Source organism: Trachemys scripta, chromosome 11 (genome assembly GCF_013100865.1).
Source record: "Trachemys scripta elegans isolate TJP31775 chromosome 11, CAS_Tse_1.0, whole genome shotgun sequence".
NCBI lineage: Eukaryota > Metazoa > Chordata > Testudines > Emydidae > Trachemys > Trachemys scripta.
In genome coordinates this window covers 30,894,879-30,913,030 of record NC_048308.1, presented here as the reverse complement: position 1 = coordinate 30,913,030, position 18,152 = coordinate 30,894,879, and the positions used below count along the sequence as shown (strand labels likewise).

The window sequence follows — 18,152 nt, the reverse complement described above, 5'->3', positions numbered from 1 at the left end:
GAATTAATGGACCAAAATTGATGTATCAGATATTAGGCTTAACTGGTGGACAAAATAATGAGGGGGAAAGGATATTTCACTCGCCACTCTCTTTTTGACATCAGACTTTGGGGGAAAATAAGAGATCATATGGAGTCTACTGGCGTGAGATTCACTATCATGGCTGCCACCCCTCCCCCCCCATCTCCTGGGAGCCCAGACCATTTTCATCCTAATCCTGAGAGGTGTCCTGATCAGAACAGCCCAGAAAGAGGGATTCAGAAGACATGCAGAGGGTATATGTAATTTGAATCAGTGTCCTGCATTTAGAGTGTTTTGAGATTATTACTCTGTGTATTAGAGTATGCCTAATGATCCCATGCCAATATGGTGAAAACGGGTGTATTTAGAATACGAGTAACTGCACAGAGTTAACATGTTCAGAGTGGCAAATGTGTTGTTCATTCTGCAATTAGTCTGTATTTCATTCTGACAATTCGCTCTGTCTTTATTTTGCAGCCGTCCATTGTACCATCCCACCCAATGGCTCCTCCTAGCCCCAGCACCACCAGCAGTAATAACAACAGCAGTAGCAGCAGCAACTCAGGTTGGGATCAATTAAGTAAAACAAACCTTTACATAAGAGGACTGCCTCCAAACACCACTGACCAGGACCTGGTAAAACTATGTCAACCGTAAGTACTACTCTTAAAATTCAGTCTTTTAAAACTTACAGGACGTTTGTGATGTAAGTGCTAATGTTATGAGGCGAGAAGAAATCTAGCCCCATGTTTAGTATTCTTGATTCTGCGATGTGATGCAAAATGTCAGCTTTTGAAATCAGTAGGAGCTGAGCGTGTGTGGCACCTTCAGAAGCAGAGAACAGACTAAATATATAGTAAAGACGTGTATCCCAGGTTCCTGATTTAAAAACCATGGACACCCATGCTCCTGACTGCTTGTTTATCTGCTGTAATCACAAAAGATTAAAAACATTTGAAAATTATCAAACAATTGTGTAGCTTGTTTTTAAAAGCATATGATTAAGATCTTCTCCGTTAGCAACTGATGTAGCTGCACCAAGACAAACCTCTAGTGTAATAAAGCTGCACCAGTGTAAACTTGCACTGGGGCAGCTTTCACCAATTTCAAACTAGGATTTACACTAGTGCTGTACGATTGCACTGGGGGTTTGCTATAGTGCAGCTACATCAGGGCTAAAAAACACTGTGTGGACATAACCTAAAGAATCTTTTTACAGACAACAGTGTTTAGCAAAGTTCATATCAATGGGCTGTTGTATAAATCCATGCATTTGGGGCATTTCTGAATATGGGGTGGGTGTGTAATTATATTAGTTACACTATTTTTTTTCAATCACTTTCTTCTCTGGAACATATAATTCTTGACTGCTACATTGACTTTCTAAAAAATGAAAAAATTTCAAGATTCACAAAAGACTTGCCAGACTATTATTGAAACAAAATATTATACTTGTAAAATTCACTGATGGAAAGTGGAAACTGAAACTTACAGGCTATCTGGTAAACAAGGAAAGCCCCGAATTTTTCATTCCTGCAAAAGTACACTTCAATAGTTTAGATTTATAAGGAACCTCTTTGAGATTCTCAAACACTGATTAAACCTCAAATAACCTTATTAATTACACAAGCTTTTGTCCCCCATTTAACAGATTAGTAAATGAGGATATGTCAAAAGACTTGTCACTGGTGTCACCACTAATCAGCAACACAGCCAGGAAAAGAACCATAAGTCCTGGCCCCCAGTTTATTTGAACCATTAGATGACACTCTGGAAAAATAGATGCTGGACTGTTGATTTGTACTTTAGCAAAACTTTTTTGCCGTTCTGTCTGTAATTTCATAAATTCATGTAAATTAAATCTGGAGGGGTCATATTTAGGTTTGCTAGAATTTGATTTATAATTTCAATGGATAATATCTATGTTTTTAAGCATTTTTTCTATTTTTATCTATTTTAAATTTTCACAGTTGCTGTGAAATTATGGGCGGAGATATCAGCCAATAATTAATGACAGTAGTCATTCAGATTCAAAAGGTTGAAGCTTTATAAAAATTAAAACACAAATTGTCAACATCACATTACAATATGCAAAGTAAATATCCTTAAATCAGACTCTAAGTTCTCAAGAAACATTTTTCTGACTTTGTCTATAAATTACAGTTGTTATTGATTTGAAAAAATTGTGTGCGTATGTGGTGGAATCAACGTTTACTGACACTTACAGATAAAAATAAATCTTTCCAGCCTAATCACTCATATTAGTTTGATCTTGTCAATTCGTCTGGCAAAGCAGGATTGTTCTGTATTATATCTTTGAATGTTGTCCTCTGCATTTCATTATCCCAGTGATGGAGCTTTCACCACTTTCTCTAAACTGTATTCCAAAGTCTAAATGATCTCAGTTTCCAGATTTTCAAATTGTGTTCAAAAGGTGCAATTAAATGCATACATGACATTTGTTCACTTTTTTATTTTTAGAGTCCTTGCTCTCCTACATGCAAGTAGAGCCTCTCTCTTTTAAGGAGGGCTGGGTTTCCCCCCTTCTTGCTCCCTCTTATAAAAACAGGATTCTTTGATCAATTTTGGTGCCCATATAACTGTCAATAATCTTACTGAAGTTTATTTTACTTTTTTTCCTTAAAAGTAGTGTGAGTAGTGCAGGTCAGTTGATGAAGCTTTGTTTTATACTAATTAGATCGGCGTATGTTATGCCAGTATTCTTATCATTTTCACTGATGAAAATGAGTCCAGAATTAGTTATTCCAGAGACTGTACCAATCCATATCTGCCTTTATGGCTCGCTCTCAGAAGTTCTTCACACCTCCCTGACTACATGCCTGTTTCATGGGCACCACTTGTCCTCTTCCCAAATAGTGGCTGCACAATGCTGGTATATTTCCATGATCTCCTCCCTCTTCAAATAGCTCATCAACTTCCTGTTATGGGAAGGTATGTTCAGCTGGATAGATCTAAATACTTACAACTCCTATAAAAGTGCTCAGCACTTATAAAAAATCAGGCCCAAAGATATTGAGTACCCAAAAATTGCAGCATCTAAAATAAGTGGCTGTTTTTGAAAATTTTGGCATCACTGTAAACATCAGGCTCACAGGTCCTCTCTTCTTACTGTTCTTTCTCTTTCTTTTCTGCCACATTCATATCCCTCCTAACTTTGTTTACCTGCTCAGCAATAGTTCCTGCCTGCCACTACCAAATATTACTACCAGTTGTCTAGCTACTTCCAGCAGTGTTTTTGTTGTTGCATTTTTGTCCCATTTCTCATAATTTTGTTCTCCTTATTTTCTTAAACAGGCAGCGTCCATTATTCCTGTAGTCTTTATATCCAGTTCAGATCAAATTATATACAAAGATAGCATAATTAAAAATCCTGGGCTACCAATGCAAAAAGTGGTAGGGATGGGGGGGGGGTAAGGGGGGAAAAAAACAAGAATATAAAAATCTAAAACTATATAATAGCTCTTTCTTGAATGACATAATATGGTCAGAAGAACTTTTAGACTTTTAGATTTTCAAAATAAATTTGTATTAAGGACTGGTTTGTTTGAAAGATATTATTATAACAGTTCCAAATCTTCATGGCTGAATATTGTATCTGTAGAGAGAAAATAATATTACGCCTAATTTAGAAAAATGAAATTTTTATTGAGAGAAAATTACCAACTTCTGGTTTGAGAAATTTTATGTTTATTGCAAAAATAAAACTTCTTGCTTTCAGGATAATACTCACTGTTTCAATAGTCTTGTGATTGTAATGAAAGAGCTGGACCACCTAACAGAAAAAAATAGACTTATTATAGTGTATGTCCTGAAAGAATAAACTGGCTCCATTTGGACATATTCCAAACAGAAAAAGATTCTCATAAATCTTACTAAAAATGGAGCAGATAATTAATTTTGTGAAAGGAGCCATTCATAACTTATGAAATACTACAGCCTTGCACATGAAGATGACTTCTCTGAGATTTAACTCATTCTAGATACATGTGTGGTAGAAGAGTTCCCTCTTCCCCCTTATTTTTTTTTTAATTTGTGTGTTTTTAAAAAAAAAAAACAATACAGAAGCACCTTCAGGATCCTCCAAGTTGAGATTGAAGGGGTTGTTGCTTCTCTTCAGTAGCTTGACTGGTATCAGGAAGCACTCATAACTTTAAACATTTTGTCATCTTGAGCAGACTTCTCTTATCTCTCTTGGAGCTTCCCCAGTTTGTTTGTGTGTGTGTGTGTTTCTGGCAATCATAGAAAAAAATTGTGATCTTTTTCTGGTTTTGTTCTTTGCCTCTTGAATTGGGCAAAGGTTCTGAATTATTTGCTCAATCTGTAGTTCATTATAGAATGATCTTTGGCTATGTCTTTGCTACAGAGCCTATTCTGGGATAACTCTTCTGTACCTAGCTGCAGTTCATGAGCTGCTGGCTCTTGCCTTTTTTGGTGGCAAGACAAATGGTTCCTGAATGTGAGCTTGAGACCTCTGAGGATAGATGAAGCTTTTGAGAGTTTGGTTTCTATGAGTAATTTCTCTGGTAAGAGATTGCTATGTTAGAAGAGGAGAATGTCCTATCTCAAAAGTCTCCATTTCTGCTGAGGAACCAAGTGAGATTTCCAGAAGATTTTAAAATCCAAGGTTTGGAACATTTGATCAAAAATCTGGGTAGTTTATTAAAAACTGTAGGCTTCTCTGCCAACATAGCCCTTTAGCAACTGAAGTTGATGTCAGTTCTATCCTCTGGAAACAAGACTCTTCTGATTCAGAGGCTTAGTATTAGAGGCTCAATTTTATGAATTGTGGAAAGTTCCAGATGCCAAATTCTCACTTTCTGCAATTCTGTCTAAACTGTTCAGCCTTCCAGGAAGTAGTTGGGAGACATGGTATTTAGTTTCCAAACTGGGTTTTGCAATATCCAGCTGCTCTACTGGGGCTTCCTTGCCACTTACTGATCTTATAACTGCTAAAAAATTCATAAACAACCTTTAACATGCACTTGGTAAATGAGAAGTCAAGAGAAATTCTGTTTTTGTCTTGTCTAACTCAGTTTATATTAATCCGACATTAATTACTCACACTTTATTTAATTTTTTTTTACTAATCAGATATTGCCAGGCTGCTTTCAGGAAAAACGGTGTTCTCATTTATGTATTTATTATAGAACATAAAATTAGTAAAAATGTGGTATGTTTGATTTGATTAACTGAAAACAGGTTTTTATGTGTATTCAGACCTTTCCTTGAAGTGTTTACAACAAAACACTGTATCATTGTGCTGTCACATAAAAGCCACGAAGTGAAACTGATGGTCTGTTTTCTTTGTTCAGACTGAGTCAAATACAAAATTAAACCGGGGTGAAATCCTTGACCCATTAAAGTCAGTTGCAAAGCTGTCATTGATGCTAAAGGAATCAGGATCTTACCTTAGATCTTTAAATGTTGGTTGTTCTTATAATTTAAGATGTTATTAGAAACACCTGTAATAATTTTAACTGGACAATGTCCCTTTATAGAATGGAATTCACTCTCTTACAAGAAGGCCTACACAAAGTCCCCTGAGCTGTCAAACTCCAGGGATAGTCTTGAGCAAGGTGTGTGAGTGCAGAGTCCACAGTATACCTGCATGGTGCAGAAGTGGTTTCCTCTCTGGCTCACAATAAGCAGTGGTTAATAGGTGTGTGGTGAGTAGGTTAGGAAGTGGCCTAATAGATATACTCTTTGGCAGATCCAGGATCTAGAAACCTATACAACAAGAGTGTGGAAGGATTAAGCTGTAGTCTCATAGCCTGCCTTGATGCTACGAGCTGAATTCCATCCACCAACTCCTACTTAATTCTTTGTGCTATGCCCGTTTCTTCAGGCCTCATGGAGAGAGGAGTTAATTTTGTCCATAAAATAAATAGTTATACATTTATTGTGCTATATATAGATGTTTTAAGCATCCAAATAAAAAACAGTTAGAGCACAAGCTACTTGTCATGCATATCAATTTTTATTTCCCTTTCCAAAACAGCTTTGCACATTATACTATAATATTGAAAGGTCATATTCAATTGGGATTATTTTATAGCAAAATAACCAATCTTTAAATATAATTAATCAGAGTATTTGAGTTACTATACAGATTCTTCTATAAAAAGTTGCATATGTGGTTCTGGTGGTACAAAGACTTCGTTTTTCTTCTCATTGCTTCATTCAGTAAGTTCAGTTCTGGCATTGAGGAGCTGGCAGTGATGAACATGAACGGTGGTTTTTATTTTGATTACATTCTTTTGGAAAGTTGCTATAGAAAGCTCTTATCTAACTATAGAACGGTAGAGCTTGTTGTTCTATTTGCAGTGAGGCCCTATAGTTTATATGTAAATTGTATTCATTTATGCACCACTTTAAATAATGCTTTTATGATTTTTTGAGAAGTATGGTAGTTTTCTGGAGAAATAGAACATTTTTTGGCCAATATTTTTCCCACTATAGAAATCTACTGCTCCCCACCTCCTTTCCTCTGGCCCTTTTAACAACATACCAGTAGGAGCAGCTTGTCCTTTTTCTGCCAGATTGAAACAGCGTATTGTACTTTTTGTGAAGGTGGATCACCTGGGAGTGCAGATATTTTCAGATGGTATTAGTGGCATTTCCATTGAAAATGAAAAACCTACATTTCTGAATAGGCCTTTTAAACACAAGCCTACTATTCCAATCCTGCACTGTAAAAGCAAAAACATATCTGGTCTGCCAGGGGCAGAAGTATTGAAAAAGTAAAATATTTATCATGTTTATTAGGGTAGTGCCTAGGGGTCATCTGGGAACAGGGCCCCATTGTGCTAGGCACCTGTACAAATCTGCAGTAGACTGCCCCTGCCCCCAAGAGCTTACAATCTAAATAGACAATACAGATGGAGGGCAGAGGAAATGAATGTAACATACAAACAGCATGATCAGTGTGATGGCTGGCAAATGTCGTCATGTTTTCAGTATGTGGAGTGGTGGGGGTGATGTTATGTTAGGAGGATATTAGTTAAGTGGAAAGACAAAGGAAGGGGGGGAAACAGGAGGGGTTGTAGCAAACAGCCAATCAGCCCAGGCGAGAATGCTCACAGTGAAAACTGCAGAAAGCAGTGATGATATCATCAGTCTCTGTCTGTCCCTGCATGAACTGTTTTTGCAGCTGTTCTGCTGTCTTCAATTTCTGGCTGGCTCCTTCCTGCAGTTTCTTTCCCCAAGCCCATATGGCTGGGAGTGCCACATAGGTTCTCATGCCCTGGAATAGATCTCCCCTGCACAGTTCTGGGATGTAGGGTTGGTACCATCTGGGTCTCATTTTACACCCTCTCCTTCAGTGCAGAAGTAGCTGGTGAAAGTGTGCTGTGCTGGTTTTTGCACTCCAGAATACATTATATGGGGCTTGTTTTAACTATAGCTTTTATTTGGGCACTGTTATGCAAAAGCTCATTACTTACAGTTTACAGTTAATGTATGAGGATCTGAAATTGCAAATTCTTACTCATACCAGCAGTCACACTGACTCGAGTGAGACGACTGATGGGATTAAGGTCCACTAATGTGAGCCAGAGCTTGCAGGATTCAGCCCCTAATTGGTAACTTGCTCTGACATGTACTCTAGGTGCTTTCCAGCTCTCCGTGTGAACCGTGCCTTACCACTCGTGACCTTTATGCTCAATCCACATGGTTGTTAGCCCTTCATCCTCCTCTTTCTTTTTGCCTACAGTTTACCTGCCACTCTCCTCTGCAGTGTTGCATCATCTTCAGCAGGAAGATCTGAAAGGTCCCAGGTCCTCTTCTACTGCCATTGTATCAGAGGTCCCCAAACTGGAGCAGGGGAGGGAGGGTGCAGAGGAGTGTTCAAGGAGGTGTGGCAGGCCCAGGCTGCAGCTCTGACCCCAGCCACTTGCTTGGGGGCTGACCCTGAAAAGCCTGGGGACCACTGCATTACATCACTAATTCAGGATGGGAGTACAGAGAGTAATGCAGCAGGCCTTCCTCCTTCTCATTGATGCTCCATAATCCCAGGAAGAGCGTTTAACTATTGCTGCTGAACTTAAATTACTTGTATTCCAGTGCAGCCTAAATCACCAGACCAGCTTAGGTATGTTCAGTTCCAAGCCTGGTTGGTAGCACTGCATCGCTTATAAACTGTTCACAAACTAGTTTAATATATTTTTAAACCATTTTTGCTCTGGATAGCTTCACTTAGGGGGCTTCCTCCTTATTATGTTATTGTTGTACTGGATATTATGTAGATGTTTAATTGGATTACAACTAGGAAAGCAGCTGGTTTCAGATAATAAAATTAGTGATATAATTACCACTGCAGACCATTGTTCTGTTCCAGGATGGTCAGAACATTGAAACACAATCTTGTAATGGTTGGCCTTGTTTTATATGTACACGGGAAATCATAAATCTTGTAGAGTTTTTTTTTATTTTAAGCACTTGTTTCAGCAAAAAAGTAGCTGCACAACTTTAAAAATTCAGCATTGTGGCAGAGAGGTAACTAAAACTGTTTTCCTGGAAGGGGCCTGTTCATATTGAAATGATCGAATCAGATGTGGCAGACAGCTTTGTTTTCACAATCTAAGATTTTTGTTGACTAGTTTAATTTTTATTTGTGTTGGTCAAGAGCGTCCAAAAATGTGCAAAAAGAAATATTAATATCATTTTATAACTGAAACTTGTCATGTGACCAGCCATTTGACATGCTTCTGCTTCACTGTTCTTTGCTGCTATGTGATTATGACCTCTGATTGGGTTGTCATTTGTCTGCGCTGTTCATTTACGTTCAGTATTGATATGATGTGAATTAGAGTTTTCAGATTTACTGTAGGAGGGAGCTGCTGCCACTCCAGTCAGTTAAGATCGGTACAGACACCTTTTTTTACACCGTGAAATTCATTAGGAGATAGATGTGGTTGGGATATAGTGAACAGCTTTACCAATTCTGTTTTGTTTTTAACTCATTCAGAAAGGTGTTCTCTCTGATCACAATCTTTAAAGAACCTTGTACATCTCATTCAGATTTTTAATGGATATACAGTTCAAGGAAATGGGGGAATTAAAAGCTAAATTCACAAAAGTATTTTCTCTGAGTATCTTCCCGTTCTGTAGTTCTCCTGTATTCCTTTTTCTCTACTTATTCACTCCTTTCCTTTTGGACTAGAGACTATAACGATAGAGCTCCTTGAGTCAAGCTTCTTTTTGTTAAGTTAAATAGATAAAGGAGTGACTTGATTAATCTGAGTATCTACATGGGAAACAAATATTTAATAAAGGGATTTTCAGTCTAGCCGAGAAAGTTGTAACACCATTCAGTGGCTGGAAGTTAAAGCTTGATGAATCCAGACTGGAAATAAGGTGTACATTTTTAACATCAATTTACCAAGGGTTGTGGTGGATTCTCCGTTACTGACAACTTTTAAATCCAGATTGGATTTTTTTTCTAAAAGATACTCTTTAGGAATTGTTTTGGGGAAGTTCTGTGGCCTGTGTCATACAGGAAGTCAGACTAGATGATCACAGTGGTTCCTTCTGGTCTTGGAGTATATGAATCTAGGTGTGTCTGTATCTCATAGTTGCAGTGAAACTTCACATTCATTTTGCATTATAATTAAACAGAATAGTGAAATATGTTGGGGGGGGAGGTTTTTAAATAATTCTTAAGAGATTTATATTTATTTTATTACTTTTTGCAAACATCTCTGGACAAGAAATGAGTAACATCTTGTTTATAGAAGAGTTTTATTCTACTTTTTATTTGGGGGGAAAAAATAGAACTTCACAGTAAATGACTATGTTCAGTTATATACTGTCTGGTACCAGAAGCTACTCTGTGTTCCTTCAAGGACTGCTGCTGTTGGCCTTATTTAACACAGAGTTTGCAACACATAACTCTCTTAATTGTGCCTTCTCCACTTGCCCTGGCGCTTCACTCGTCTATTTTCTAAAACCAGTATTTCATTTAAAACCTTTTCTGCCTGTTGGTGGTTGCCACTGATTCTCAGCTGAGTTGAGCTGAAAAAAGAAGGGACCTCATTTCTATAGGAGCCCTTGTTGTCATTTTTAATAAAGAGGCCCGAGACTGACGGGTTATCTTTTCAAGTCAGCATAGAGGCATTTGTGAATAATGGCGTTTGGGTGGCATGTCATGGGAATTGTGCTTGGCATAAGGTGTTAGTTAATGTTGTCTAAAGTGGTAATTTCCGTTACTTGTGGTGATTTGCTAGTGCACTTGAGCAAATTTAACTGTAAGCAATCAAAGCTTCTTGTGTGGGTTATAATGAGTGGCTGTACTGACATTGCACAGACGAAGGAAGACACTGTCCCCTCTCCTAAGTGATTACATATTAACTGGACAGAAAGTAAAGTTGAAAGATGTTTATAGTGCATGATCAAATAAAGGCCCACTCTCAAAGTAATCTTGATGGGTGCATGGATCTTTTTGTTCTAGATTCATATCTTCTAGTGGATTATTATTGAAAGGCTTTGTATGTTTTTAGGGGGAGCTTGAAGGAAGACCCGGAAGGGAAGAGAGAGTTGTCATTTCACGCCTGATCCTTTGAGGTGCTGTGCACCTCCTGAGAGGCTTTTGTGTTTAAAGCAAAAGCAGGTAAAATCTTAACTTAATAATAGCGACCATTTTAAACTCCATCTTCACTGTGATGATTAAATTTATTTAGATGTAAGAATAAGTCAAATAATAATTTTGACAGCCGGAGTCAGAATTTCCTTTGATGGCAACAGCACATTGGCAACCCTGGGTCCAGTTGTTCCCACCCTTCAGCGAGATCCACACATGGATGAGTCAGTCAGCATGCACAGCTTGTTCTTTGCTCACAGAAGTGGGAGTCAGCCACCTCAGCACTCGACCCCAGGCCGCATCCCATGGAAAGTCGTCTGTGGGGTCAGGGTTCTGATGCAGGGTGAGGCATGGACTATGGGAGGGGAATTCACTCTTTATGTTTCAAAGGCAGCTGCTGGTGAAGGAAGCACTGGCTGCAGTGGTCTGCAGCCACTCAGCTGAGGATATCAAGTAGGAGAGAGTTGATATGGCAGCATGTTGCCTGTACATGCTGTGGGATCCACAGGCTTTCATTCTGTGGCGGGGCAATCCTTCTCCCCTGCAGAAGAGCTTAGGGAAAAATCTGCTAGGGGCAGCTTATGGTGTATTCTTCCCCAAGGACCCTTCTTGGAGGTTTTTCTGTGGCAGGGTGTGGTCTGGTCTCACGTGGGATATGGGAACATGATCCTTAATAAGTAGCATCAATGTAGGCTACTATAAATGTTAACAAGTATTAAAACAATCAGTTTAGCTGGCAGTTTAGATTCCAAAAACTGTCACTTCTCCATAAGCTATCCGGCATGATCCGAAGATTCAGACATGTTCATTTTCAGCTACAGACTCTTCAAAAGTGCTTCACAGCTTGGACTCTGAGTTGGATTCTCCCCACATGAACTTTCAGACTGCTATCTTGACAAAAATGGGGGCAGTTTTCTGTAAAGAAAAGGAGGTCACATATGAGAACAAGATTTTAAAATCAAATACAGTTTAGGCTCCAATGCAGTTTCACTTAACTCTTTGAAACAATAGTTGTCTTGTTACCCATATTGTAAAAAGCTCATTCTACTAAAGTCTGAACGATGTAATGTTAAAATTATCCAGCCCTGTGAAGGAGAAAAGTGAACAGTTTTCTCTTGTCACATTCTAAGACCAATTATTTATATTGGTAACATTTTATTAGGGGGATTTTAGTGCAGCATTGCTAATGTTCAGCACTCTCGGTAGGTTTGATAAAATAACCCTATGCCCAAATCATAAGCAAAATGAAAAATAAACCATTACAATGTTTCTTTGCATTTAAAAAGAACAGCAAATGTAAACAAACAAGCAAATTCAGACCCTGCCAGCTCTGACTGTCCTTTGTTACTGAGGAAGTGGAGAGAAAACTGTAAATTATCTTCAGAGTATGGTATAAAATGTTAACCGAGGGCTTGAAATCTTTCCCACAATCCCTACCATTCTATCTTGTAATGACGTTCAAAACAGTGCCTCTTGCATTGGTGTAATTTAAACAACCCTTGACGCAAATCAAACCTATAGAATTTTCCCCCCCTCTGGAATGTAGCTAACACCCTGCCATTTAAAATATTAATGCTTGCAAACAGATATATTGTATAGAGAAAACAATTAATTGGAATGCCAAATGTTACAGTACAGGAAATACAAAAGAATCATTTGTGATGATGATAAAATGAAACAGCTGATTTTGGAGACTGTTCTTGTAACCTTTACTCACACAAACAGTTTCATTGAAGTAAGTGGGGCAACTCATGTGAGTAAGGGCTACTTGTGCAATGGGTTGCAGGATCATGACTTTAGTAACAGAAATAAATTGCAATGTGTGTTCTGCACTTTTATCCTGTTGTTTCCATGTCCTCTCTTTCATCTAGTTTAGAATCCAACTCCATTATCCCCAGAGAAAAAGCTTTGAAGTACACTGATTTGCTGAGAACAAGATAAATATTTTGCAGAGGATCTGATCTTTCACTTGTTTTTAATTTAAGCTGCTACCAAAAGTTCCCTCTTAACCTCTCATATTAGAATGACATTGCCATATATTTTGGGCAAAAAATTGTGACCTTTTTATTCCAAAGAATGTTAATTTTTTGTATCTTGTGTGTATATAGAGACATGCTACTTTAAAATACATTGTAGTTAATTATGTTTTATTTTTAAAAAGACATTATTTAGGATTTGGATATAAACAATATTTCATATCATTGTGCTTTCTTTTTTCCTACTCCCCCCCCCCCCCTTTCCATCATTTGAACTGGCATCTTAGCTTGTTTCACTCCATGTTAACAAATGGGGTGTGTGTGTAAAAAAATAATATGCCCACAAGAGAACAGCAGCCTTAATTTTTGCTTGTTATATATTTGCAGTATGATCCCAAGGGCCTAATCCTGGAAAGCACTGATCACCACCTGCAAGAGCCTACCATTCCCATTGGCTGTAATGGGAGCAAGAAGACTCCCCAGTTTGCTATCAAACTAATGTTAGGTCTGTGTTGCAAAAGGCTTAGCATTTAAGCAGTATAAAAGTGCACTGCCAGTTGAACTGCATGCTCACTGTCTCCCCCCGCCCCCCTTGTTGCACGGTACACTAAAGCAAAAATCTTCTCCATAGTATTCAGCCTGAATAATTTGGCTGGGTGCTTGGAAACTGTCCGAGGTAAAGTGAGAGAGCACTCCTCCTGTCAAGGTCAGAGTGGTAGCAGAGTTTCTGTATGTCACTTCTGTACTATAAGCATTCTTTCCCCTTCAGCATAGCGGGGGGTGGAGGGGAGCCATGTAGTATCTGATCCTCCTGCCCCACATCACATCTCTCTGTATAATACTGTACAGAGCTCCTTTATGGATCAATGGCTTGTGCATAGGGTGTGTGTAACCCATGTGTGATGATTTCAGTTACTCACCACCCTATACCTCTCACCCCCGCCTGCACAGTAGAACCATGCTAGTTCTGCTGCAAAATAGACTTCTGCACCTGTAAAGTAGATAGCAGGTTTTGTCTCTCTGAGGTTTATGAACCTTTGTATTATTGCAGATAGCATACCAGAATTAAACTATTTTAAACGTATATTGATGTCAGGCGGCTGGGCCTGATTCTGCTGTTTCTTACATTGAGATTAATCATGAGTAACTTGTTGAAAGTCATGCCACTTGACTATACAGTGCTATGCCAATATAAAAATGATGCGAAGAGACTCAAGATGAGTTTTCTGCTTCTTCCCAGATGAGCTGTGTGTTGTTTTGTTCCATAGGGAATTTTAGGGTTATTTCCACCAATTTCTTAAATTGCTTATGCAGTCAAACTTCACTAATTCCTCTTAAAATCAGGGACAGCCACTGCACATTACAGAATTTTGCAGAAGAGCAAGTATGTGAGCAAATAGGATGATACAATCAAGGATATGGCATCACAAAATGCTCTCTGTCAAATTACACTGGTCTACAATTTTTGAGAAGTCGCCTGCTTCAGAGATAAAATGTGCTATTTATTATGTATTTTGATGTGCTGAATTCAAATATGACAATTAAAACAACTGGCTACTGTTTCTAAGATATTTAAGTTTTTACATTTTATGTCTATGTATATTGTGTAGATAGTAGAGTTTTAATCATAAATTGTAAACACCTTTTCATGTGTTTATGGTTGCTTTACATGATAATATTTCACCTGTCCTGTTTATGTAACACTTTAAAAATCAGCAAAAGGGTTATATAAATAAAATGTATTATGAAACAAAAGGCAAAAAACTATTCTGTACATAGTTTAGTCCTATTCAGTGTCTACTCGGCACTTCTTGGCTTGTCTCTTGTATTCATTAAATGGAGCATCTCTTGTCACTGTCCAGCAATAGTCTGCAAGCATTGATGGGCTCCATTTGCCCTGATAGCGTTTCTCCATTGTTGCAATGTCCTGGTGAAATTGCTCGCCGTGCTCGTCGCTCACTGCTCCGCAGTTCGGTGGAAAAAATCTAGATGAGAGTGCAAAAAATGTATCTTTTAGTGACATGTTGCAACCAAGGCTTTTGTATGCCTTGAGGAGGTTTTCCACCACCAACCTGTAGTTCTCTGCCTTCTTGTTTCCAAGAAAATTTATTGCCACTAACTGGAAGGCTTTCCATTCCGTCTTTTCCTTGCCACGCAGTGCATGGTCAAATGCATCATCTCGAAGAAGTTCATGAATCTGAGGACCAACAAAGACACCTTCCTTTATCTTAGCTTCACTTAACCTTGGAAATTTTCCACGGAGGTACTTGAAAGCTGCTTGTGTTTTGTCAATGGCCTTGACAAAGTTCTTCATCGGACCAGCTTGATGTGTAAGGGTGGTAACAAAATCTTCCTTGATTCAACAAGTGGTGGATGCTGAACACTTTTCCTCCCAGGCTCCAATGACTGTCGGAGTGGCCAATATTTCTTGATGTAGTGGGAATCTCTTGCACGACTATCCCATTCGCAGAGAAAACAGCAGTACTTTGTGTATCCAGTCTGCAGACCAAGCAAGAGAGCAACAACCTTCAAATCGCCACAAAGCTGCCACTGATGTTGGTCATAGTTTATGCACCTCAAAAGTTGTTTCATGTTGTCATAGGTTTCCTTCATATGGACTGCATGACCAACTGGAATTGATGGCAAAACATTGCCATTATGCAGTAAAACAGCTTTAAGACTCGTCTTCGATGAATCAATGAACAGTCTCCACTCATCTGGATCGTGAAAGATGTTGAGGGCTGCCATCACACCATCAATGTTGTTGCAGGCTACACGCTTCCATGAAGAAGAATGGGACAAGATCCTTTTGACGGTCACGGAACATGGAAACCCCAACATCACCTGCCAGGAGATTCCACTGCTGTAGTCTGGAGCCCAACAGCTCTGCCTTACTCTTGGGTAGTTCCAAATCCCTGACAGGTCATTTAGTTCACCTTGTGTTATGAGGTGTGGCTCAGAGGAGGAGGATGGGAGAAAATGTGGGTCCTTTGACATTGATAGTTCAGGACCAGAAGTTTCATCCTCTTCCTCTTCATGGTCTGACTCAAGTGAGAATGATTCTGGTGCATCGGGAACCGGCAATCCTTCTCCGTGGGGTACTGGGTGTATAGCTGATGGAATGTTTGGATAATGCACAGTCCACTTTTTCTTCTTTGACACACCTTTCCCAACTGGAGGCACCATGCAGAAGTAACAATTGCTGGTATGATCTCTTGGCTCTCTTCAAATCATTGGCACTGCAAAAGGCATAGATTTCCTTTTCCTGTTCAACCACTGGCGAAGATTTGTTGCACAAGTGTTGCAGCATATGTGTGGGGCCCACCTCTTGTCCTGATCTCCAATTTTGCAGCCAAAATAAAGGTGATAGGCTTTCTTAACCTTAGTAGTTATACTGCGCTTTTGTGATGCAAAAGTCACTTCACCACAAACATAGCAGAAGTTATCTGCACTGTTCACACAAGTACGAGGCATCTCTGCTCACTTTGGCTAAACAGAAATGTGTCCCTTTGCAAAATCAAACACTGACAAATAAGAGAGCACGACACTATGATTTCTAGAGCTGATATGGGGCAATTTGTTCAGCAGAGTGATGTAAGCTTCGTTATGATTGCATCATCCATGACTTCTAGGAATAACATGATGCAATTCATATCATGTATGATGCAATACCAGCTTCAGATTGCATCATTCCTTGTTTTGCCTAAAAAGCAAGTACTGTCCAAACCCAGTCATAGATTTATTCATAGATCCAGTCAAAGCTGTATTTTAGTCATTTCTGGTTTAAATTGAGATCCCTTCCCTTTATAACTCACTTATCCTCCGCCATTCCCAAGTGAAGGGTCGTATATACTGACCCAATAGCATATCTTGAAAACTAGAGCCAATCAACAATTTTAAGCATCATTTTCGTTCTCAGTGACCCAGAATTAGTAAAGTTAGACTACATTTATTTCAGAAGCATTTTGGCTGTAGAGTAGTGTTATTTTGAAAGGTGTAACTGTTAGAGCATAAGAACGGCCGTACCGGGTCAGACCAAAGGTCCATTTAGCCTAGTATCCTATCTACCGACAGTGGCCAATGTCAGGTGCCCCAGAGGGAGTGGACCTAACAGGCAATGATCAAGTGATCTCTTTCCTGCCATCCATCTCCACCCTCTGATAAACAGAGGTTAGGGACACCATTCCTTACCCATCCTGGCTAATAGCCATTATTGGACTTAACCTCTGTGAATTTATCCAGTTCTCTTTTAAATGCTGTTATAGTCCGAGCCTTTACAACCTCCTCAGGTAAGGAGTTCCACAAGTTGACTGTGTGCTGCATGAAGAAGAACTTCCTTGTATTTGTTTTAAACCTGCTGCCTATTAATTTCATTTGGTGACCCCTAGTTCTTGTATTATGGGAATAAGTAAATAACTTTTCCTTATCCACTTTCTCCACATCACTCATGATTTTATATACCTCTATTATATCCCCCCTTAGTCTCCTCTTTTCCAAGCTGAAGAGTCCTAGCCTCTTTAATCTTTCCTCATATGGGACCCATTCCAAACCCCTAATCATTTTAGTTGCCCTTTTCTGAACTTTTTCTAGTGCCAGTATATCTTTTTTGAGATGAGGAGACCACATCTGTACGCAGTGTTTGAGATGTGGGCGTACCATCGATTTACATAAGGGCAATAATATATTCTCAGTCTTATTCTCTATCCCCTTTTTAATGATCCCTAACATTCTGTTTGCTTTTTGGACCGAACAGGGTGTTGCAGGGTGACTAGGCCTTTTAAGGGGAGATGGGCCCAGCCCCACCTGTGGCTTATCAGCTGAGGCTGTGGAGTTAGGGGTCAGGTGATGGCTTAAAGAGCACTTAGTCCTTATAAAGAGGTCAGTTGAACTGGAGAATGGCAGGAGTCCCTGGGTTAGGAGAAAGAACCCAGCCGTAGGTCCCAGGATGCTTGAGGAGTGAGAACTTGAGGGTGTAGAAAGACTCCTATGGAAGTTGCTGGGTCTGGGCTCTGGCTGAGAGGCGAGTGGGGGAAAGCCTCAGGCAATTATAGCCTGTGTTTGGCAAAGAAAATGCTTTATTTTGATACTTTGCCTAAGTTCTTCTTTTAACTAATAAATTGTGTCCTGAGGCAAGGCCCTGAACTATAGTGGTGTGGTATGGATTCATGCTGGGCTGGAGAACTAGCCCATTGGTGTACAGTAATTTAGTGCAGAGCATATGTTCTGGTTCACTTAAACAGTGCTGCTCCACAGAAATCATTGTAGAGAATCCAGACACTTGTTTACATCTCTGCTGCAAAGGGAGGAGAGGGCCACCAGGTTTTAAGGCAAAAGCTGTGGGTTAGTGATTCTGTGAATGGAGAATTAATGCGCTTCTACGGTAGCAGACATTGTAGTGTCTCAAGGGCATTTATTTTTTCCATTTCATCTCTCTGGTAGTTAGACTAACCCTCTTCTTTCCATAAGCAACAGGCAGAAACTGAAATACTTTTTGGGGAAGAATATAATAAACTGTCCTAACTTTAGCTCGTGGTCCAGAGAAGAGTACCTCTCATCGC

General features: G+C 39.3%; 1 protein-coding gene across 5 annotated transcripts in view; it reads left to right on the top strand.

Moving 5' to 3' along the window:
* The window catches only part of RBMS1 (RNA binding motif single stranded interacting protein 1), a 189,627-nt gene that overhangs the window by 91,538 nt on the left and 79,937 nt on the right, over positions 1 to 18,152 (top strand). For all 5 annotated transcript variants that reach the window (XM_034785629.1, XM_034785628.1, XM_034785626.1 and 2 more), the window contains exon 2: positions 499 to 674. In XM_034785629.1, the coding sequence (XP_034641520.1) occupies positions 499 to 674 (176 nt within the window). The remainder of the gene's footprint in view (positions 1 to 498; positions 675 to 18,152) is intronic.